The sequence below is a fragment of the Diadema antillarum genome, unplaced genomic scaffold (assembly GCF_040938485.1).
Source record: "Diadema antillarum isolate AM-2024a unplaced genomic scaffold, OU_Dant_1.0 seq00000915_RagTag, whole genome shotgun sequence".
Classification (NCBI taxonomy): Eukaryota; Metazoa; Echinodermata; class Echinoidea; order Diadematoida; family Diadematidae; genus Diadema; species Diadema antillarum.
The window spans coordinates 274,469-293,467 of NW_027271769.1; the positions used below are offsets into that span (position 1 = coordinate 274,469).

The window sequence follows — 18,999 nt, forward strand, 5'->3', positions numbered from 1 at the left end:
ATTTGAATACCCAATTAAAAAAAAAAAAACCATTATACGTTTTTAAAAGGTTTTCTGGACTTTGCAGACGGATATATAAGGTTCTCTAAACGTTCTGGAACGGGTCATACGATTTTTTTATACCTTCTTAAAACTTTTTTGAACGTTTTAGACGGTTTTGAAAGGTTTTTTTGGACGTCCGTAAAACGTCCACAGAACGTTTTGAATATTCTTCAAAGGTTGTACTGACGTCTATAACGTCCAAAAGGTTTTCTGCAGGTCCTTGAAAATTTCGAAAGTTGTTTTTAATTGTTTTTTTAGCTGTTAAAAACGTTTTTATAGCGTCCATTTGAAACGTTTTAGATACGTCGAATTTGAATTGAAATTTGAATTTGAACCTTCCACAAAAAGACGTTCTGAAAACGTTTTGACAAAACGTCCAAATAACGAAATTTGAACGTTTCAAGAACGTTCAGAAAACGTCCAAATGTTAGCTGGGTAGGGCTACCGCTACTTCATTTGAGGCACTTGCAAATACGGTAGCAAAAGAATGATATGGGACAAAATGTTAGTAATCAAAAATACTGTTCAACGTACTCTCCTTGATGGTCTATTTGACTCGTGCATTGATTGTTCAAAATGTGTTCATTTGTATAATTGTTGGAAGTGACAATAGGAAAGGGAAATGTTGAAAAATATCAAATTGCTTGCACCAACTACCCCATCTCTTTTGTTTTTCTCTTTTTGTTCCATGACCAGTATCATCCTCCTTGTAAACATTATTCCATTATAGATCATCACTCCACGATATAATGATTATTTGCACACAAAAAAATGAATTGTACGCATACTGCCGAAACTGGGTGAGATTGAGCATTTACAACTAGAAGTTCCACGCAGCATTTCAACAGTTCCATTATATAACTCCTATTCAAACATCAGATGGGACTACTAAAGTTGCAACCACGCAGTCGACACCTACGGAATCGATAACCACAGCGGAAACAACTTCGGCTACTACAGGTAGGAATAGTAGGCCCTACTGCATCACTTTCGATCCTATAAAATAAGGTTTAGTGAAAGAGAGTATTGAATATGATATCAGCACTCCAAATTAGTATTCAAAGTACTCTTATGGATGGTTTATTTTATTCTTGCTTGTACTCAATTACTAGCACTGTATCATTGTTGTGGGTGAGAGAAGATAGGGAAGATGTTAAAGGACATTAAATTCCTTACACCGACTGGCCAGTCCCTTTGTGTTTACAATGTCCGAAACTGCATCCTCTTTGCAAACGTAATCATTTAAAGACCATCACTCAGGATTTATAGGTTGCTTGTAACAACAGAACGGAACTGTACGAATATAACTAACAATGACATTGAAATCTAAAGATTTTTGCTGGGTTCAAACTTTATGTGTTAAAAAATAAACGTACCTACGTTATTGTTCAGTTATTAACAATTGTGTTATGAAGAGCTATTTTCATATGTTAATATGCCTAATTAAGGTTTGTGTGCTTTGATTTTAGTAACCATGTCTTCATGCATTACAACATTTTGCTGGTATATAAAAAAATGTGATACAGATTCATCAATTGGGAATAAGATGTAGTATAGGTATAGGTGGTAGGACATTAGGAACAGGTTAGGATAGGATTATATAGGATTAGGATTAGGGTACATTAATTCCAGATTAAGCCTGTATAATCTCCTAACTATATACATATATTTGAATACCCAATTAAAAAAAAACCATACGTTTTTAAAAGGTTTTCTGGACTTTGCAGACGGATATGAAAGGTTCTCTAAACGTTCTGGAACGGGTCATACGACTTTTTTATACCTTCTTTAAACTTTTTTGAACGTTTTAGACGGTTTTGAAAGGTTTTTTTGGACGTCCGTAAAACGTCCACAGAACGTTTTGAATATTCTTCAAAGGTTTTACTGACGTCTATAACGTCCAAAAGATTTTCTGCAGGTCCTTGAAAATTTCGAAAGTTTTTTTTTTTAATTGGTTTTTTAGATGTTAAAAACTTTTTATAGCGTCCATTTGAAACGTTTTAGATACGTCGAATTTGAATTGAAATTTGAATTTGAACCTTCCACAAAAAGACGTTCTGAAAACGTCCAAATGTTAGCTGGGTAGGGCTACCGCTACTTCATTTGAGGCACTTGCAAATACGGTAGCAAAAGAATGATATGGGACAAAATGTTAGTAATCAAAAATACTGTTCAACGTACTCTCCTTGATGGTCTATTTGACTCGTGCATTGATTGTTCAAAATGTGTTCATTTGCATAATTGTTGGAAGTGACAATAGGAAAGGGAAATGTTGAAAAATATCAAATTGCTTGCACCAACTACCCCATCTCTTTTGTTTTTCTCTTTTTGTTCCATGACCAGTATCATCCTCCTTGTAAACATTATTCCATTATAGATCATCACTCCACGATATAATGATTATTTGCACACAAAAAAATGAATTGTACGCATACTGCCGAAACTGGGTGAGATTCAGCATTTACAACTAGAAGTTCCACGCAGCATTTCAACAGTTCCATTATATAACTCCTATTCAAACATCAGATGGGACTACTAAAGTTGCAACCACGCAGTCGACACCTACGGAATCGATAACCACAGCGGAAACAACTTCGGCTACTACAGGTAGGAATAGTAGGCCCTACTGCATCACTTTCGATCCTATAAAATAAGGTTTAGTGAAAGAGAGTATTGAATATGATATCAGCACTCCAAATTAGTATCCAAAGTACTCTTATGGATGGTTTATTTTATTCTTGCTTGTACTCAATTACTAGCACTGTATCATGGTTGTGGGTGAGAGAAGATAGGGAAGATGTTAAAGGACATTAAATTCCTTACACCGACTGGCCAGTCCCTTTGTGTTTACAATGTCCGAAACTGCATCCTCTTTGCAAACGTAATCATTTAAAGACCATCACTCAGGATTTATAGGTTGCTTGTAACAACAGAACGGAACTGTACGAATATAACTAACAATGACATTGAAATCTAAAGATTTTTGCTGGGTTCAAACTTTATGTGTTAAAAAATAAACGTACCTACGTTATTGTTCAGTTATTAACAATTGTGTTATGAAGAGCTATTTTCATATGTTAATATGCCTAATTAAGGTTTGTGTGCTTTGATTTTAGTAATCATGTCTTCATGCATTACAACATTTTGCTGGTATATAAAAAAATGTGATACAGATTCATCAATTGGGAATAAGATGTAGTATAGGTATAGGTGGTAGGACATTAGGAACAGGTTAGGATAGGATTATATAGGATTAGGATTAGGGTACATTAATTCCAGATTAAGCCTGTATAATCTCCTAACTATATACATATATTTAAATACCCAATTAAAAAAAACCCATACGTTTTTAAAAGGTTTTCTGGACTTTGCAGACGGATATGAAAGGTTCTCTAAACGTTCTGGAACGGGTCATACGACTTTTTTATACCTTCTTTAAACTTTTTTGAACGTTTTAGACGGTTTTGAAAGGTTTTTTTGGACGTCCGTAAAACGTCCACAGAACGTTTTGAATATTCTTCAAAGGTTTTACTGACGTCTATAACGTCCAAAAGATTTTCTGCAGGTCCTTGAAAATTTCGAAAGTTTTTTTTTAATTGGTTTTTTAGATGTTAAAAACTTTTTATAGCGTCCATTTGAAACGTTTTAGATACGTCGAATTTGAATTGAAATTTGAATTTGAACCTTCCACAAAAAGACGTTCTGAAAACGTTTGGACAAAACGTCCAAATAACGAAATTTGAACGTTTCAAGAACGTTCAGAAAACGTCCAAATGTTAGCTGGGTAGGGCTACCGCTACTTCATTTGAGGCACTTGCAAATACGGTAGCAAAAGAATGATATGGGACAAAATGTTAGTAATCAAAAATACTGTTCAACATACTCTCCTTGATGGTCTATTTGACTCGTGCATTGATTGTTCAAAATGTGTTCATTTGCATAATTGTTGGAAGTGACAATAGGAAAGGGAAATGTTGAAAAATATCAAATTGCTTGCACCAACTACCCCATCTCTTTTGTTTTTCTCTTTTTGTTCCATGACCAGTATCATCCTCCTTGTAAACATTATTCCATTATAGATCATCACTCCACGATATAATGATTATTTGCACACAAAAAAATGAATTGTACGCATACTGCCGAAACTGGGTGAGATTGAGCATTTACAACTAGAAGTTCCACGCAGCATTTCAACAGTTCCATTATATAACTCCTATTCAAACATCAGATGGGACTACTAAAGTTGCAACCACGCAGTCGACACCTACGGAATCGATAACCACAGCGGAAACAACTTCGGCTACTACAGGTAGGAATAGTAGGCCCTACTGCATCACTTTCGATCCTATAAAATAAGGTTTAGTGAAAGAGAGTATTGAATATGATATCAGCACTCCAAATTAGTATCCAAAGTACTCTTATGGATGGTTTATTTTATTCTTGCTTGTACTCAATTACTAGCACTGTATCATTGTTGTGGGTGAGAGAAGATAGGGAAGATGTTAAAGGACATTAAATTCCTTACACCGACTGGCCAGTCCCTTTGTGTTTACAATGTCCGAAACTGCATCCTCTTTGCAAACGTAATCATTTAAAGACCATCACTCAGGATTTATAGGTTGCTTGTAACAACAGAACGGAACTGTACGAATATAACTAACAATGACATTGAAATCTAAAGATTTTTGCTGGGTTCAAACTTTATGTGTTAAAAAATAAACGTACCTACGTTATTGTTCAGTTATTAACAATTGTGTTATGAAGAGCTATTTTCATATGTTAATATGCCTAATTAAGGTTTGTGTGCTTTGATTTTAGTAACCATGTCTTCATGCATTACAACATTTTGCTGGTATATAAAAAAATGTGATACAGATTCATCAATTGGGAATAAGATGTAGTATAGGTATAGGTGGTAGGACATTAGGAACAGGTTAGGATAGGATTATATAGGATTAGGATTAGGGTGCATTAATTCCAGAATAAGCCTGTATAATCTCCTAACTATATATACATATATTCGAATACCCAATTTAAAAAAAAAAAAAAAAAACATACGTTTTTAAAAGGTTTTCTGGACTTTGCAGACGGATATGAAAGGTTCTCTAAACGTTCTGGAACGGGTCATACGATTTTTTTGATACCTTCTTAAAACTTTTTTGAACGTTTTAGACGGTTTTGAAAGGTTTTTTTTGGACGTCCGTAAAACGTCCACAGAACGTTTTGAATATTCTTCAAAGGTTTTACTGACGTCTATAACGTCCAAAAGGTTTTCTGCAGGTCCTTGAAAATTTCGAAAGTGATTTTTTAATTGTTTTTTTAGATGTTAAAAACGTTTTTATAGCGTCCATTTGAAACGTTTTAGATACGTCGAATTTGAATTGAAATTTGAATTTGAACCTTCCACAAAAAGACGTTCTGAAAACGTTTTGACAAAACGTCCAAATAACGAAATTTGAACGTTTCAATAACGTTCAGAAAACGTCCAAATGTTAGCTGGGTAGGGCTACCGCTACTTCATTTGAGGCACTTGCAAATACGGTAGCAAAAGAATGATATGGGACAAAATGTTAGTAATCAAAAATACTGTTCAACGTACTCTCCTTGATGGTCTATTTGACTCGTGCATTGATTGTTCAAAATGTGTTCATTTGCATAATTGTTGGAAGTGACAATAGGAAAGGGAAATGTTGAAAAATATCAAATTGCTTGCACCAACTACCCCATCTCTTTTGTTTTTCTCTTTTTGTTCCATGACCAGTATCATCCTCCTTGTAAACATTATTCCATTATAGATCATCACTCCACGATATAATGATTATTTGCACACAAAAAAATGAATTGTACGCATACTGCCGAAACTGGGTGAGATTCAGCATTTACAACTAGAAGTTCCACGCAGCATTTCAACAGTTCCATTATATAACTCCTATTCAAACATCAGATGGGACTACTAAAGTTGCAACCACGCAGTCGACACCTACGGAATCGATAACCACAGCGGAAACAACTTCGGCTACTACAGGTAGGAATAGTAGGCCCTACTGCATCACTTTCGATCCTATAAAATAAGGTTTAGTGAAAGAGAGTATTGAATATGATATCAGCACTCCAAATTAGTATCCAAAGTACTCTTATGGATGGTTTATTTTATTCTTGCTTGTACTCAATTACTAGCACTGTATCATTGTTGTGGGTGAGAGAAGATAGGGAAGATGTTAAAGGACATTAAATTCCTTACACCGACTGGCCAGTCCCTTTGTGTTTACAATGTCCGAAACTGCATCCTCTTTGCAAACGTAATCATTTAAAGACCATCACTCAGGATTTATAGGTTGCTTGTAACAACAGAACGGAACTGTACGAATATAACTAACAATGACATTGAAATCTAAAGATTTTTGCTGGGTTCAAACTTTATGTGTTAAAAAATAAACGTACCTACGTTATTGTTCAGTTATTCACAATTGTGTTATGAAGAGCTATTTTCATATGTTAATATGCCTAATTAAGGATTGTGTGCTTTGATTTTAGTAACCATGTCTTCACGCATTACAACATTTTGCTGGTATATAAAAAAATGTGATACAGATTCATCAATTGGGAATAAGATGTAGTATAGGTATAGGTGGTAGGACATTAGGAACAGGTTAGGATAGGATTATATAGGATTAGGATTAGGGTACATTAATTCCAGATTAAGCCTGTATAATCTCCTAACTATATACATATATTTAAATACCCAATTAAAAAAAAAACCATACGTTTTTAAAAGGTTTTCTGGACTTTGCAGACGGATATGAAAGGTTCTCTAAACGTTCTGGAACGGGTCATACGACTTTTTTATACCTTCTTTAAACTTTTTTGAACGTTTTAGACGGTTTTGAAAGGTTTTTTTGGACGTCCGTAAAACGTCCACAGAACGTTTTGAATATTCTTCAAAGGTTTTACTGACGTCTATAACGTCCAAAAGATTTTCTGCAGGTCCTTGAAAATTTCGAAAGTTTTTTTTTAATTGGTTTTTTAGATGTTAAAAACTTTTTATAGCGTCCATTTGAAACGTTTTAGATACGTCGAATTTGAATTGAAATTTGAATTTGAACTTTCCACAAAAAGACGTTCTGAAAACGTTTGGACAAAACGTCCAAATAACGAAATTTGAACGTTTCAAGAACGTTCAGAAAACGTCCAAATGTTAGCTGGGTAGGGCTACCGCTACTTCATTTGAGGCACTTGCAAATACGGTAGCAAAAGAATGATATGGGACAAAATGTTAGTAATCAAAAATACTGTTCAACGTACTCTCCTTGATGGTCTATTTGACTCGTGCATTGATTGTTCAAAATGTGTTCATTTGCATAATTGTTGGAAGTGACAATAGGAAAGGGAAATGTTGAAAAATATCAAATTGCTTGCACCAACTACCCCATCTCTTTTGTTTTTCTCTTTTTGTTCCATGACCAGTATCATCCTCCTTGTAAACATTATTCCATTATAGATCATCACTCCACGATATAATGATTATTTGCACACAAAAAAAAAATGAATTGTACGCATACTGCCGAAACTGGGTGAGATTGAGCATTTACAACTAGAAGTTCCACGCAGCATTTCAACAGTTCCATTATATAACTCCTATTCAAACATCAGATGGGACTACTAAAGTTGCAACCACGCAGTCGACACCTACGGAATCGATAACCACAGCGGAAACAACTTCGGCTACTACAGGTAGGAACAGTAGGCCCTACTGCATCACTTTCGATCCTATAAAATAAGGTTTAGTGAAAGAGAGTATTGAATATGATATCAGCACTCCAAATTAGTATCCAAAGTACTCTTATGGATGGTTTATTTTATTCTTACTTGCTTGTACTCAATTACTAGCACTGTATCATTGTTGTGGGTGAGAGAAGATAGGGAAGATGTTAACGGACATTAAATTCCTTACACCGACTGGCCAGTCCCTTTGTGTTTACAATGTCCGAAACTGCATCCTCTTTGCAAACGTAATCATTTAAAGACCATCACTCAGGAATTATAGGTTGCTTGTAACAACAGAACGGAACTGTACGAATATAACTAACAATGACATTGAAATCTAAAGATTTTTGCTGGGTTCAAACTTTATGTGTTAAAAATAAACGTACCTACGTTATTGTTCAGTTATTAACAGTTGTGTTATGAAGAGCTATTTTCATATGTTAATATGCCTAATTAAGGTGTGTGTGCTTTGATTTTAGTAACCATGTCTTCATGCATAAGATGTAGTATAGGTATAGGTGGTAGGACATTAGGAACAGGTTATGACAGGATTATATAGGATTAGGATTAGGGTACATTAATTCCAGATTGTGCCTGTATAATCTCCTAACTATATACATATATTTAAATACCCAATTAAAAAAAATTATACGTTCTTAAAGGTTTTCTGGACTTTGCAGACGGATATGAAAGGTTCTCTAAACGTTCTGGAACGGGTCATACGACTTTTTTATACCTTCTTTAAACTTTTTTGAACGTTTTAGACGGTTTTGAAAGGTTTTTTTGGACGTCCGTAAAACGTCGACAGAACGTTTTGAATATTCTTCAAAGGTTTTACTGACGTCTATAACGTCCAAAAGATTTTCTGCAGGTCCTTGAAAATTTCGAAAGTTTTTTTTTTTAAAATTGGTTTTTTAAACGTTAAAAACGTTTTAATAGCGTCCATTTCAAACGTTTTAGATACGTCGAATTTGAATTGAAATTTGAATTTGAACCTTCCACAAAAAGACGTTCTGAAAACGTTTTGACAAAATGTCCAAATAACGAAATTTGAACGTTTCAAGAACGTTCAGAAAACGTCCATATGTTAGCTGGGTAGGGCTACCGCTACTTCATTTGAGGCACTTGCAAATACGGTAGCAAAAGAATGATATGGGACAAAATGTTAGTAATCAAAAATACTGTTCAACGTACTCTCCTTGATGGTCTATTTGACTCGTGCATTGATTGTTCAAAATGTGTTCATTTGTATAATTGTTGGAAGTGACAATAGGAAAGGGAAATGTTGAAAAATATAAAATTGCTTGCACCAACTACCTCATCTCTTTTGTTTTTCTCTTTTTGTTCCATGACCAGTATCATCCTCCTTGTAAACATTATTCCATTATAGATCATCACTCCACGATATAATGATTATTTGCACACACAAAAATGAATTGTACTCATACTGCCGAAACTGGGTGAGATTGAGCATTTACAACTAGAAGTTCCACGCAGCATTTCAACAGTTCCATTATATAACTCCTATTCAAACATCAGATGGGACTACTAAAGTTGCAACCACGCAGTCGACATATACGGAATTGATAACTGCAGCTGAAACAACTTCGATAACACCAGGTAGGACTAGTAGGCCTTATTTTTAACTGTAAAAAACAAACAAAGGGACTTCCCCATATATTCATTTTTCATGCAAATTACACATTCCATCAACTTCATACTGGCATATTTATATTAACGGTAGCAAGTATTCCCCCTGCTTTCTGAAAGCGGCTCAGTCAAATGCTCTTTCATTATGCTAGAAAAGGGATTCTTTTTTTTTACTGAGTTCCTTTTTTATTTTCTTTATATTGTTGTCCACACATGACGTCATAACCTCTAGTAGTCTCCTCGTCCAGCGTTTCCAACACCAAAACTTCATAACTTTTGCATCCATTGTCCGATTTTCCTCAAACTTTCACTAATGTGTTCTACTAATGTTGCTGCTTGCACTAAATCCACATTTCTCTTTGGGCTTTTGGTTTCCTTTAACCCGTTGAGTCCCGAGTACACTCGGCAAATGTATGTATAGCCATGTAGCTATACCTCTCAACGAAGATAACATGCGGAACGTAAGATTATATGTAAAAGATAAATAAAAAATCATTTCGTCCGGATTCCTTTCGCATTTCCCCTTTTAGATTACCAATTTCTGCCCCTTTCATGGCATTCATAAAAAGAACAAGATATGAACTCGTCACTTTTTTATAAGACGAGTTAGGTGATACTCTTGGGGTCATCAGATACTGGTCGCCCGCCATAGACACATCTTAAAAGGGACAGCTAGCAGTCAAAACTGTAGAACCTATACTACTGTATGTATGGTGTAATATTGATTCAAAAGCACTGACACCCTTCTATAAGGACTCCTCAATTTCGACTCTCATTTTCACGAAAAGATGTTATACGGGCTTGAAGTTACATTGAAATACGTATAATAAGTCGAGTTCTATGTGCCTACAAAATCAAGATAGGTTTCGACAAATTCATTATGTAATGCAAAACAAATAAAAGCACGTACATGAGTGTGCGTGTGGTAGTTAGAAGCTATCTAACTGTATGTTTACCAATAGGTCTTCGACACAAACAAAATGAAATATCAAGTGTTTTAAGAGTCATTCATGCACTAATGCATGACTTTGTAACCAATTCTTGTATCAAATTTATTGAGCAGTACTTTCAAATATCGTGTAATGATATTACGTAACAGTCACAAGTCAGGCTCTTATGACGTGCACGTACGCGCGCGTCAAAATTTTAAAATGGATTCCTGATTCTTCCAGCAGTAGGGCTAATGTCCATTGACTTCCGGTCAATTTTGATCAGTAACAAAGTAATGCACCTTCACCAAAGTTAAGATCCCACGCGCGCGTCTATGTGCAAATATAGTGGAAAAATACAACAACATGTCTTTGTTCAATTCGCCATATAGCTCTTCAAACTGGAAGGGAATCCTATGTTTTTACTGCAAATTCCAAATGTATATGAATTGTAAATGATATTTCAAAAATCAGTATTTCGATTAAGATATTATGCCGTCATCTTATTGTCATCTGAAATCAAACAAGTGGAATTTTATTTTATTACGATATTGATATGTTGTAGCTTAGACTTCTGGTTATTGGTAGGGTTAGGGTTAGCGTTGGTGCTTTCTGTTTTTTTCATTGGATGTCGGGATTACGTCGAAAAAAACTTGGTTGAAATTAACACTTGGCTTCGGTGTAGAGAGATATTCATCTATACACAGTATCTATTGGGGTGATATAGCTCAATCGATAGCTGCGCTTGCCAATTTTTTGTTGCTTTTGCTTTTTTAAACCCTTACATTTTTGCTATTTCTGTAGTAACGTCTACAGAGCTTCCGAACTTATCTTCTACTTTCTCTAAAATAGCTCAAGGACAGCAGGCCCTATCACCCCGTATTTTTTTATATGTTTAGTTTATATCGCGGACATCATTTCATAAAATAACAACTACTTCATCAGACACCCTCTTGGGTTGGAAAATTAGGGTCAAATGTCATAAAAGTTTCATCCTGTATCTTGGCGAATACATATCCCATAAATTGCACCCATTAAGACCATGTTGCAAGAATCACTTCAAAAAATAACAAATTTTTGTTCAGATGCCATTTTGGCTGTGCAAAGTGGGGTCAAAGTTCAAATATACTTCATTCTGTACATAGCTTCGTCAGTGTATACGGTATCACGCCCATATTTTGTACACATATGGACCTCGATACATCATGGGTCATTTTGTAAAATAACTACTCTGTAGTCACTAGTCAGACGCCATTTTGGCTGTGCAAGGTAGGATCAAAGATAAAAAAAGAAGAAATATTTCGTTCTTGTATCTTTGTGAATATTTGGCGTATTGCCCCCATGTTTTGCTAACATATAAATTATGTCAAGGGAATCCTTTCATAAGATAAGGGCTCTTTCTTCATACGCCATCTTGGATGTGCAAATCATGTTAAAAAAATTATCTTGCATCTCTCTTAGTATATGCCCTATCAAATTCTAAATTTGGTACCCAAGATGGCAGGTTTGATTCTCTTTTTTTAGATGAAAATCTGAACATCACATGTCCACCCCCCTCCCATAGTCACAGATGAAACCGATTGGGACATGTGTAGTGAGATTAGGACTTAAAACGTTTATTTCAAAATATATCGGATCACCTAATTTGTCACTCGTGACAAGTTTCGAGTCTTTTCCTTCTTTTTTTTTTTTAATTGAAGTAATTCCGCTTTCGTCCATAAAGAAATTGTATTGTCATCTAAAAACACCCGGGCGCACTCACACGCAATTTATGTATGTATGTATGTATGTATGTATGTATGTATGTATTTATTTATTTATTTATTTATTTATTTATCTATCTATCTATCTATCTATTTATTTATTTATCTATTTATTCATTGGGGTTTTATTTTGTATTGTAGGCTGCGTTGCTTCCACTGCTGCAAAATTTTCCAGGCTTGTACAGGTGGAGCTGTGCCAACTGATCAGATTATAATGGAATGACTGCAAGATATGACATAATCATCTCGGTTATGCGAATAAGGGTCAACATTCATATTTGAAAAGGCTAATGTTAAAGTCAATATGACCCCTAAAACACTTTATTTTCATGTTTTAATTTCTTCATGTCGAAGACCTCTTGGTAAATACACAGTTAGATACTTTGTAAAATCGATTTTACTCGCACACGCACACACACGCACGGAATTTCCCTTTGGTTTGCATTACAGGAACAATTTGATCAGAATTATATAGGTACATAGAACTCGTCTTCACGAAGTCGTCTTATCTCAGTTCACTCTCAAGTCGCTATAGCACATCCTTTTCATTGTCAGTCACGGGTGACTGATATCTGATGACCCCAAAACGTATCACCTAACTCGTCTTCAAGTGAAACGTTTCATGATTCGTTTATTGAAGGTGTTTTGATCAAGATGCTCTCATATACGTCTTTGTTAATGGTCATGAATAAACGTTATGTGTTATTATCACGGTGATGATTAAAGGGATGGTATAGTACTGGTGGAGATAAGGATAGGGCTTTTAACTTCTTCTTTTTTTTTGCAAGCTACCAAGATACCACTTATGAAATAGTACAGAGCATAATATTCTAAGAGGAATATAAAGTTTATTTAATGAATATCGGTTTTGAAATGGCTGAGACATCCAAACACGCACGCACACACACACACACACACACACACACGGTAAAACGAGGCGATCATAATAACAGGTGGGCCCCACCTTTTTAGTATAGGTTCGCTCTGTCTTTTAAATCTCAGCCATTTCAAAACCAATAATCATCAAAGAAACGTTGAATTTCTCTTGGCAGTACATGTTCTTTCACATTTCATAAGAGGTTTCTCATTATCTCCCCCCCCCCAAAAAAAAAAAAAAAAGTTCGGTCTCAACCAAGACTATACGATCCTTTTAACATCATAATCGGAACGATGATTCCTTGCATACTTTCTGCTGCGGAACAACGGACTGTCAATCCGAGGTCCGCAATTCGAGTCCCCTGACTATAGCGGCTGTGCCCCGTAGCAAGGGATTTTATCCTTATATCCAAGTCTTTCAGTTGAACTTAACTAAGTACTCATTGCTTCCTTAGCAGCCTCTATTAACAAATCATAATTGCAAATTTGCAAATTTATTGAGGTGATGAAGCAATCCTTTTAAAATTCTACTTTTTGATTGTGGAGAAAGAAACTTCTACCCTTAAAGTCTTAAAGTCGCATTTGTGAGTTTATTATTTCATAACAAACATTTGATACAGAAAATAGGCCTACAATGTACATGTCTTACAGAACTTTTGAATTTCCTGTCGAAAAAGAAATTTAGTTACAATTTTTGAGACAGTTCGAGAATATATGTTAAGCCATTATTTCATCACCTCATATGATTTGCATATATAATTAGATTATTACTGTTAATAGTACTGTTTGTGAAAAAGACATGATGGTGTCGCCTGAGATATCAGTACCAGTTATAAAACTGTGTATCTTCATTAAATTTCGATCGATTTGTGTGTTTTATTCGTCACCATATGTCGTCAATACCAATCATTGCAAATATGATAGCGATATCAAAGACAGTGTTTCATTTTTTAAAGTGCTTCGAATTCAAACCAGTGTTCTTTTTTTAAAATTGCATGATAATGCATTCTTACCGTATTGACAATAAGCGGTTACGTATAAAACACGCGAAAACGCAGTCAGAAACGAACGCACGCATACCACAAATATACTTTCGGTATGTAACGTAAAATTAAATTTGTGTCTTGATTAAAAAAAGAGTAATGACAGCGTAAATGTCCCACATCACATACTGCTTAATAGAGTGCTGATTTTATTGACTGACAACTCTTCATTGACCTGCACCCAAATCTTTATGGCTTGTTTTCATTTTTGACTGAAATAAAAACATCTATATCGCATCCTTTCAATCACATGATCGTAAAAATGGAATATAAGTCAGCACAGCAGCACTGACGGCTTTTAAAGAGGGAGAATTTGAGTCTGACAAAATTTCCAATGTAAAGTATGATTTTGCACACTATCGTTAAGCTATGATACCATTACCTGAAGATAGATTTTCGTAATCGCAATTCAATTTCGAAACTACCCCAGTCCAAGAAATATGCCATCGTTTCTGTATCCAAACTTTACCCTTCGCTGTGTTTTCCCCCTCTTCTCCTCACGTTTATCTTTCTTGCAGACATCTTCTTTCCGTTCGGTGCCAGTGAAGGTGACACCTTCTTGTCAGCCAATGATGATCGCTCCTCTCCCCAGCTAAACATATCGGTGGTCTTTCCCTTCTTCGACGACGACCACGATAGTCTTTTCGTAAGAGCTCTTTTCACTGATGAAATCTCACAGAGCTTTGTAAGAGTTTTTTAGTGACTAGAAAAGCAAATACAGCTTCCACATGCTGCATGTTCATACACATTATGTTTGATTCTTATCAGCTGAAACTAGTTCTTTTTCTCAAGCACGCGGTCAAGTCTTTCACTTTCCACCACAGCTAATCTGAGGATGAAATTTGACCTCATAAAGGATTTAGCTCATATGTGATAGGGCATGGGTTGGAAAGGGTTAAAAACAACTATTAAGTCTTAGAAGTCAGTGGTCAAAGATCAAAGGGGTCAAAAGATGAATATACCAAAGCAACGTGTCGATGATTCAAGTTCCAAAGTTTTGTGGTGACGTGCTTCGAAATCTTTCCTTAACACATTATAGACGTAACCTAAATGTAGGTGACGTCACACAAGAAAAGAATCTGGAATTCACTAACATTCTTGATGTCCAACACAAACATATCCTCTTGTTACTAGTTACTTCGAATCCCAAATGTTCAATGAAGGATCATATAGCAACTAAGGTGATAGATCAAATTTAGCTAAGTGAGAGAGCGGTCATAAAAAGGGTAATTTTGTGTTCTTATTTTGGCAGGTTAACAACAACGGCTTGTTGTCGTTCCTGGTAAGTTTCAGACAGTACACCCCTGCCCCGTTTCCCCTTGGAGGTGACCGGAGATTGATCGCTCCATTCTGGGCAGACGTGGACACAAACCGAGGTGGCAGGCTGTCGTTTCGCGAAGTTCTTCGCCTGGGCCAGAACGAAGCCATGTTTGAAGAGGCCGACGGCATAATTCGCAGCGCTTTCGTCGACATGCGGCAGTTCACGTCTTCCTGGCTTTTCATCGCAACGTGGGACAGGGTGGCTTTTTTCGGGTCTATGAATCCTTCTATTGTGAGTCCAATCTAACTTTTCTATTGTGTCATTTTTTTTATTTAAAGTAAGTTATTACTACATTTTCTCTCAAATTATCCATCACATTATTATTACCGAGCTCTCCAAACACGATCAAGATGATCATGATCATCATAGGGGACGGAAGTTATGGCTATCACCTGTCGTAACGACTATTATACTGTCGTTATAAAAGAGATCGATTGACTCCTATTAATATTTCGACTGTGTAATCATTCCTACTTACATAATATATTACATACTTTCATGAATTTCATTGTTGTCAAAGTGAAGTCATGATCACGATAGCACTGTCGACCCAGTAAAGTAGTATTCCCTTTAATAGTACCCTTCAATCAATGAGCAATTAGCTCTCTATACTTCATTCTTGTTAGAATTTTATTCTGGAGCCAATGGTCTAATGGAGAATGGACTGTTCAAAGAATGAAAAAAAAATCTTGCAAGTCCATAAACACTTTGCGCAGTACTTGTTCGTGAACACTTTTCGAAAATGCAGTTTCAGCGCCGTAGTATAAATCTATATTCAATAATACAGTGCTTAACAAAAAAAAAGAAGGTATCCAAACTCAGAGGGCTACGATTGTCAGCTATGGAGAGCAAAATGTTAGTTGTGAGGAAAGAGAAACGGCGGGAATATCCCCTTGTAATCAACCCTTTTCTCGCTCAGTTCCCCCAGATCAGTTGTTGTTGTTTTTTTGAATAATTTCCCAAATATTCCATCATATATGCGTATAAGAGATATCTCAATTTCAACCTCGTACGGGAGGGGTAGTGATAGCGCTCTCCCACGCCTTCTCCCTGATAGCCCCCCCCCCCATACATACAAGTAGACTGTGGCTAATATAAGACAGTGTTACAAATATGCTACAAAATGTGTGCACCAAAACGTCTAACTGCAATCAGAAAATAATATAGAATCCCCCTTTATAGTCTAGGAAGGGGAATAGGGCTTATCCCCTCACACATCCTCCTGCTTTGTCTTCTTCCACAGACTTACTACACTTCACTGATTGACAAATTTACAGATATTCCAACGAAAGTGCATGTGCGCCAGATTGTTGAATTACAGTTCTAAAACTTAAAAAAGCAAACAAACAAACAAACGCCCTGAATATGGGAGAGGTATCTAGCCACCCTCCAATTGCTTGGTCCCCTCTTTAGACTTAGTATACTTTAGGGAATGACAATTTCCGAATTTTCCACCGAAAGTTTACTTCAGATTGCTTTATTTCAAATCTAAAAAAAGCAAAAGGTCCGTCAAGGAGGGGAAATCCCCCTCCCACACCCTCCTCCCCCCCCCTACCTCACTAGACTTTGTACATATACACAAAGATGAAGCACACTCGGAATAAGAGCTTAAATCCGTTATTTAACTATTATCACCCCCCCCCCCCCAAAAAAAAAAAACCAACCAAACAAACAAACAAACAAACAATCAAACAACAACAACTATTTATTTCCATTATTATTTGTTCTTTTTCTTTTGCCGGGAGGCGGGGGGGGGGGGGGCTGGAAAAAATGTGTATGAAGTATTGCACCAAAAGGACTTATTACACTTCACTGATTGACAAATTTTCAGATATTCCAACGAAAGTGCATGTGCGCCAGATTGTTGAATTACAGTTCTAAAACTTAAAAAAAAAACCAAACAAACGCCCTGAGTATGGGAGAGGTATCTAGCCACCCTCCAATAGCTTGGTCCCCTCTTTAGACTAAGTATACTTTAGGGAATGACAATTTCCGAATTTTCCACCGAAAGTTTACTTCAGATTGCTTTATTTCAAATCTAAAAAAGCAAAAGGTCCGTCAAGGAGGGGAAATTCCCCTCCCACACCCTCCCCCCTACCTCACTAGACTTTGTACATATACACAAAGATGAAGCACACTCGGAATAAGAGCTTAAATCCGTGATTTAACTATTAACACCCCCCCCCAAAAAAAAAAAACCAAACCAAACAAACAAACAAACAAACAAACAACAACAACTATTTATTTCCATTATTATTTGTTCTTTTTTTTGCCGGGAGGCGGGGGAGGGGGGCTGGGAAAAAATGTGTATGAAGTATTGCACCAAAAGGTTGTACCAGATCGCTGAATTTCAAGTCTGAAAATGCAAAATCACCTTCAAGTTCAAGTTCAAGTTCAAGTTCAACTTCATATTTATTCGTTTTTTCCACAATATACAAACATAAATCTCACTTTCTCAAGTGACAAAAACAATGCATACAATTGTACAAGGAAGACAACAATAACAGGGAAAAAACTAACATTAGCGATACATTGCGACAGTTGCTAAGATAACGAAAGTGAAATAGTTTTCAATATATGCACTGTGTGAAAAAAAAAAAAAACCGGAGGGACCCACTAAAAAGACAGAGCTTGTAGAGTGTGGGACCCTCTTGTATCAAAAGCCCGATGCAAAAATTGAATTGAAAACAACAACAAATCGGCACAAAAGGTTCGTCACAAAAAAGTTTTGGAGCCCACTAAGAGACAGACGAACAAACAGTTATACATAAAACAGCAACAAACAGAGTAATGAACATGAAACAGGACTGAGATAGCAACAAGACTACTTGTAGGAGGAAAAAAAAAGAAAAAAAAAAACTGACCAGACGACAGAAGAGGAAACAAGACTATAGCGTGACAAGGAGGTAACAGAATAGACAGGAATATGCAACACAGACAACAATCCTCTGAGGTTTGAGGAAGAAAGAGAAGAAGAAAAAGAAGAAGAAAAAAGGATATAGAGCAAACCCTTCAACTGCGAAGTATAGGTTAAAGAAAATCTTAACCTTCGTGTGGGAGGAGAAATGCCCCTTATCTACACCCTCGTGTACATGCTTTTTTGTTGTTTGATTGCTAAACAGACAGCGATCACGATATTTATTGCATTAATCAATAGATGAAGTTTATTTCAAGAATACCATTTTGTAGACAAATTGTTTAATAAAAATCTACATCGAAATATACTGCTACCTTAAAGGGGAAGGCTAGTAACTGATCAGTGGGAATCAGTGGAAATGCTGGGAGATGATTGTTCCAATCCTTATGGGATTCATTCAAGAGTTTAATGTATATCTATTGTTGTGTGAAAATGATTTGCTTCAGAACGGTCTCATATTCAAGTAATGTGCAGATTAATGCTCCGTCACTGACCAGGGACGCTAACCTGGAAGCATTAAACTGCACATTACTTGAATATGAGACCATTCTGAAGCAAATCATTTTCACACAACAATAGATATACAATGAACTCTTGAATGAATCCCATAAGGATTGGAACAATCATCTCCCAGCATTTCCACTGATTCCCACTGATCAGTTACTAGCCTTCCCCTTTAAACAAATTGAACTGT

The 18,999-nt window shown here is 36.0% G+C and overlaps 1 protein-coding gene across 1 annotated transcript in view; it reads left to right on the top strand.

Annotated features, from left to right (window-relative positions):
• LOC139741285 (hyalin-like) overlaps positions 1 to 18,999 on the top strand; it is an 85,782-nt gene that overhangs the window by 23,631 nt on the left and 43,152 nt on the right. Inside the window, exons 5-6 of the mRNA XM_071651875.1 lie at positions 14,586 to 14,713; positions 15,320 to 15,619. Coding sequence (XP_071507976.1) covers positions 14,586 to 14,713; positions 15,320 to 15,619 — 428 coding nt within the window. The remainder of the gene's footprint in view (positions 1 to 14,585; positions 14,714 to 15,319; positions 15,620 to 18,999) is intronic.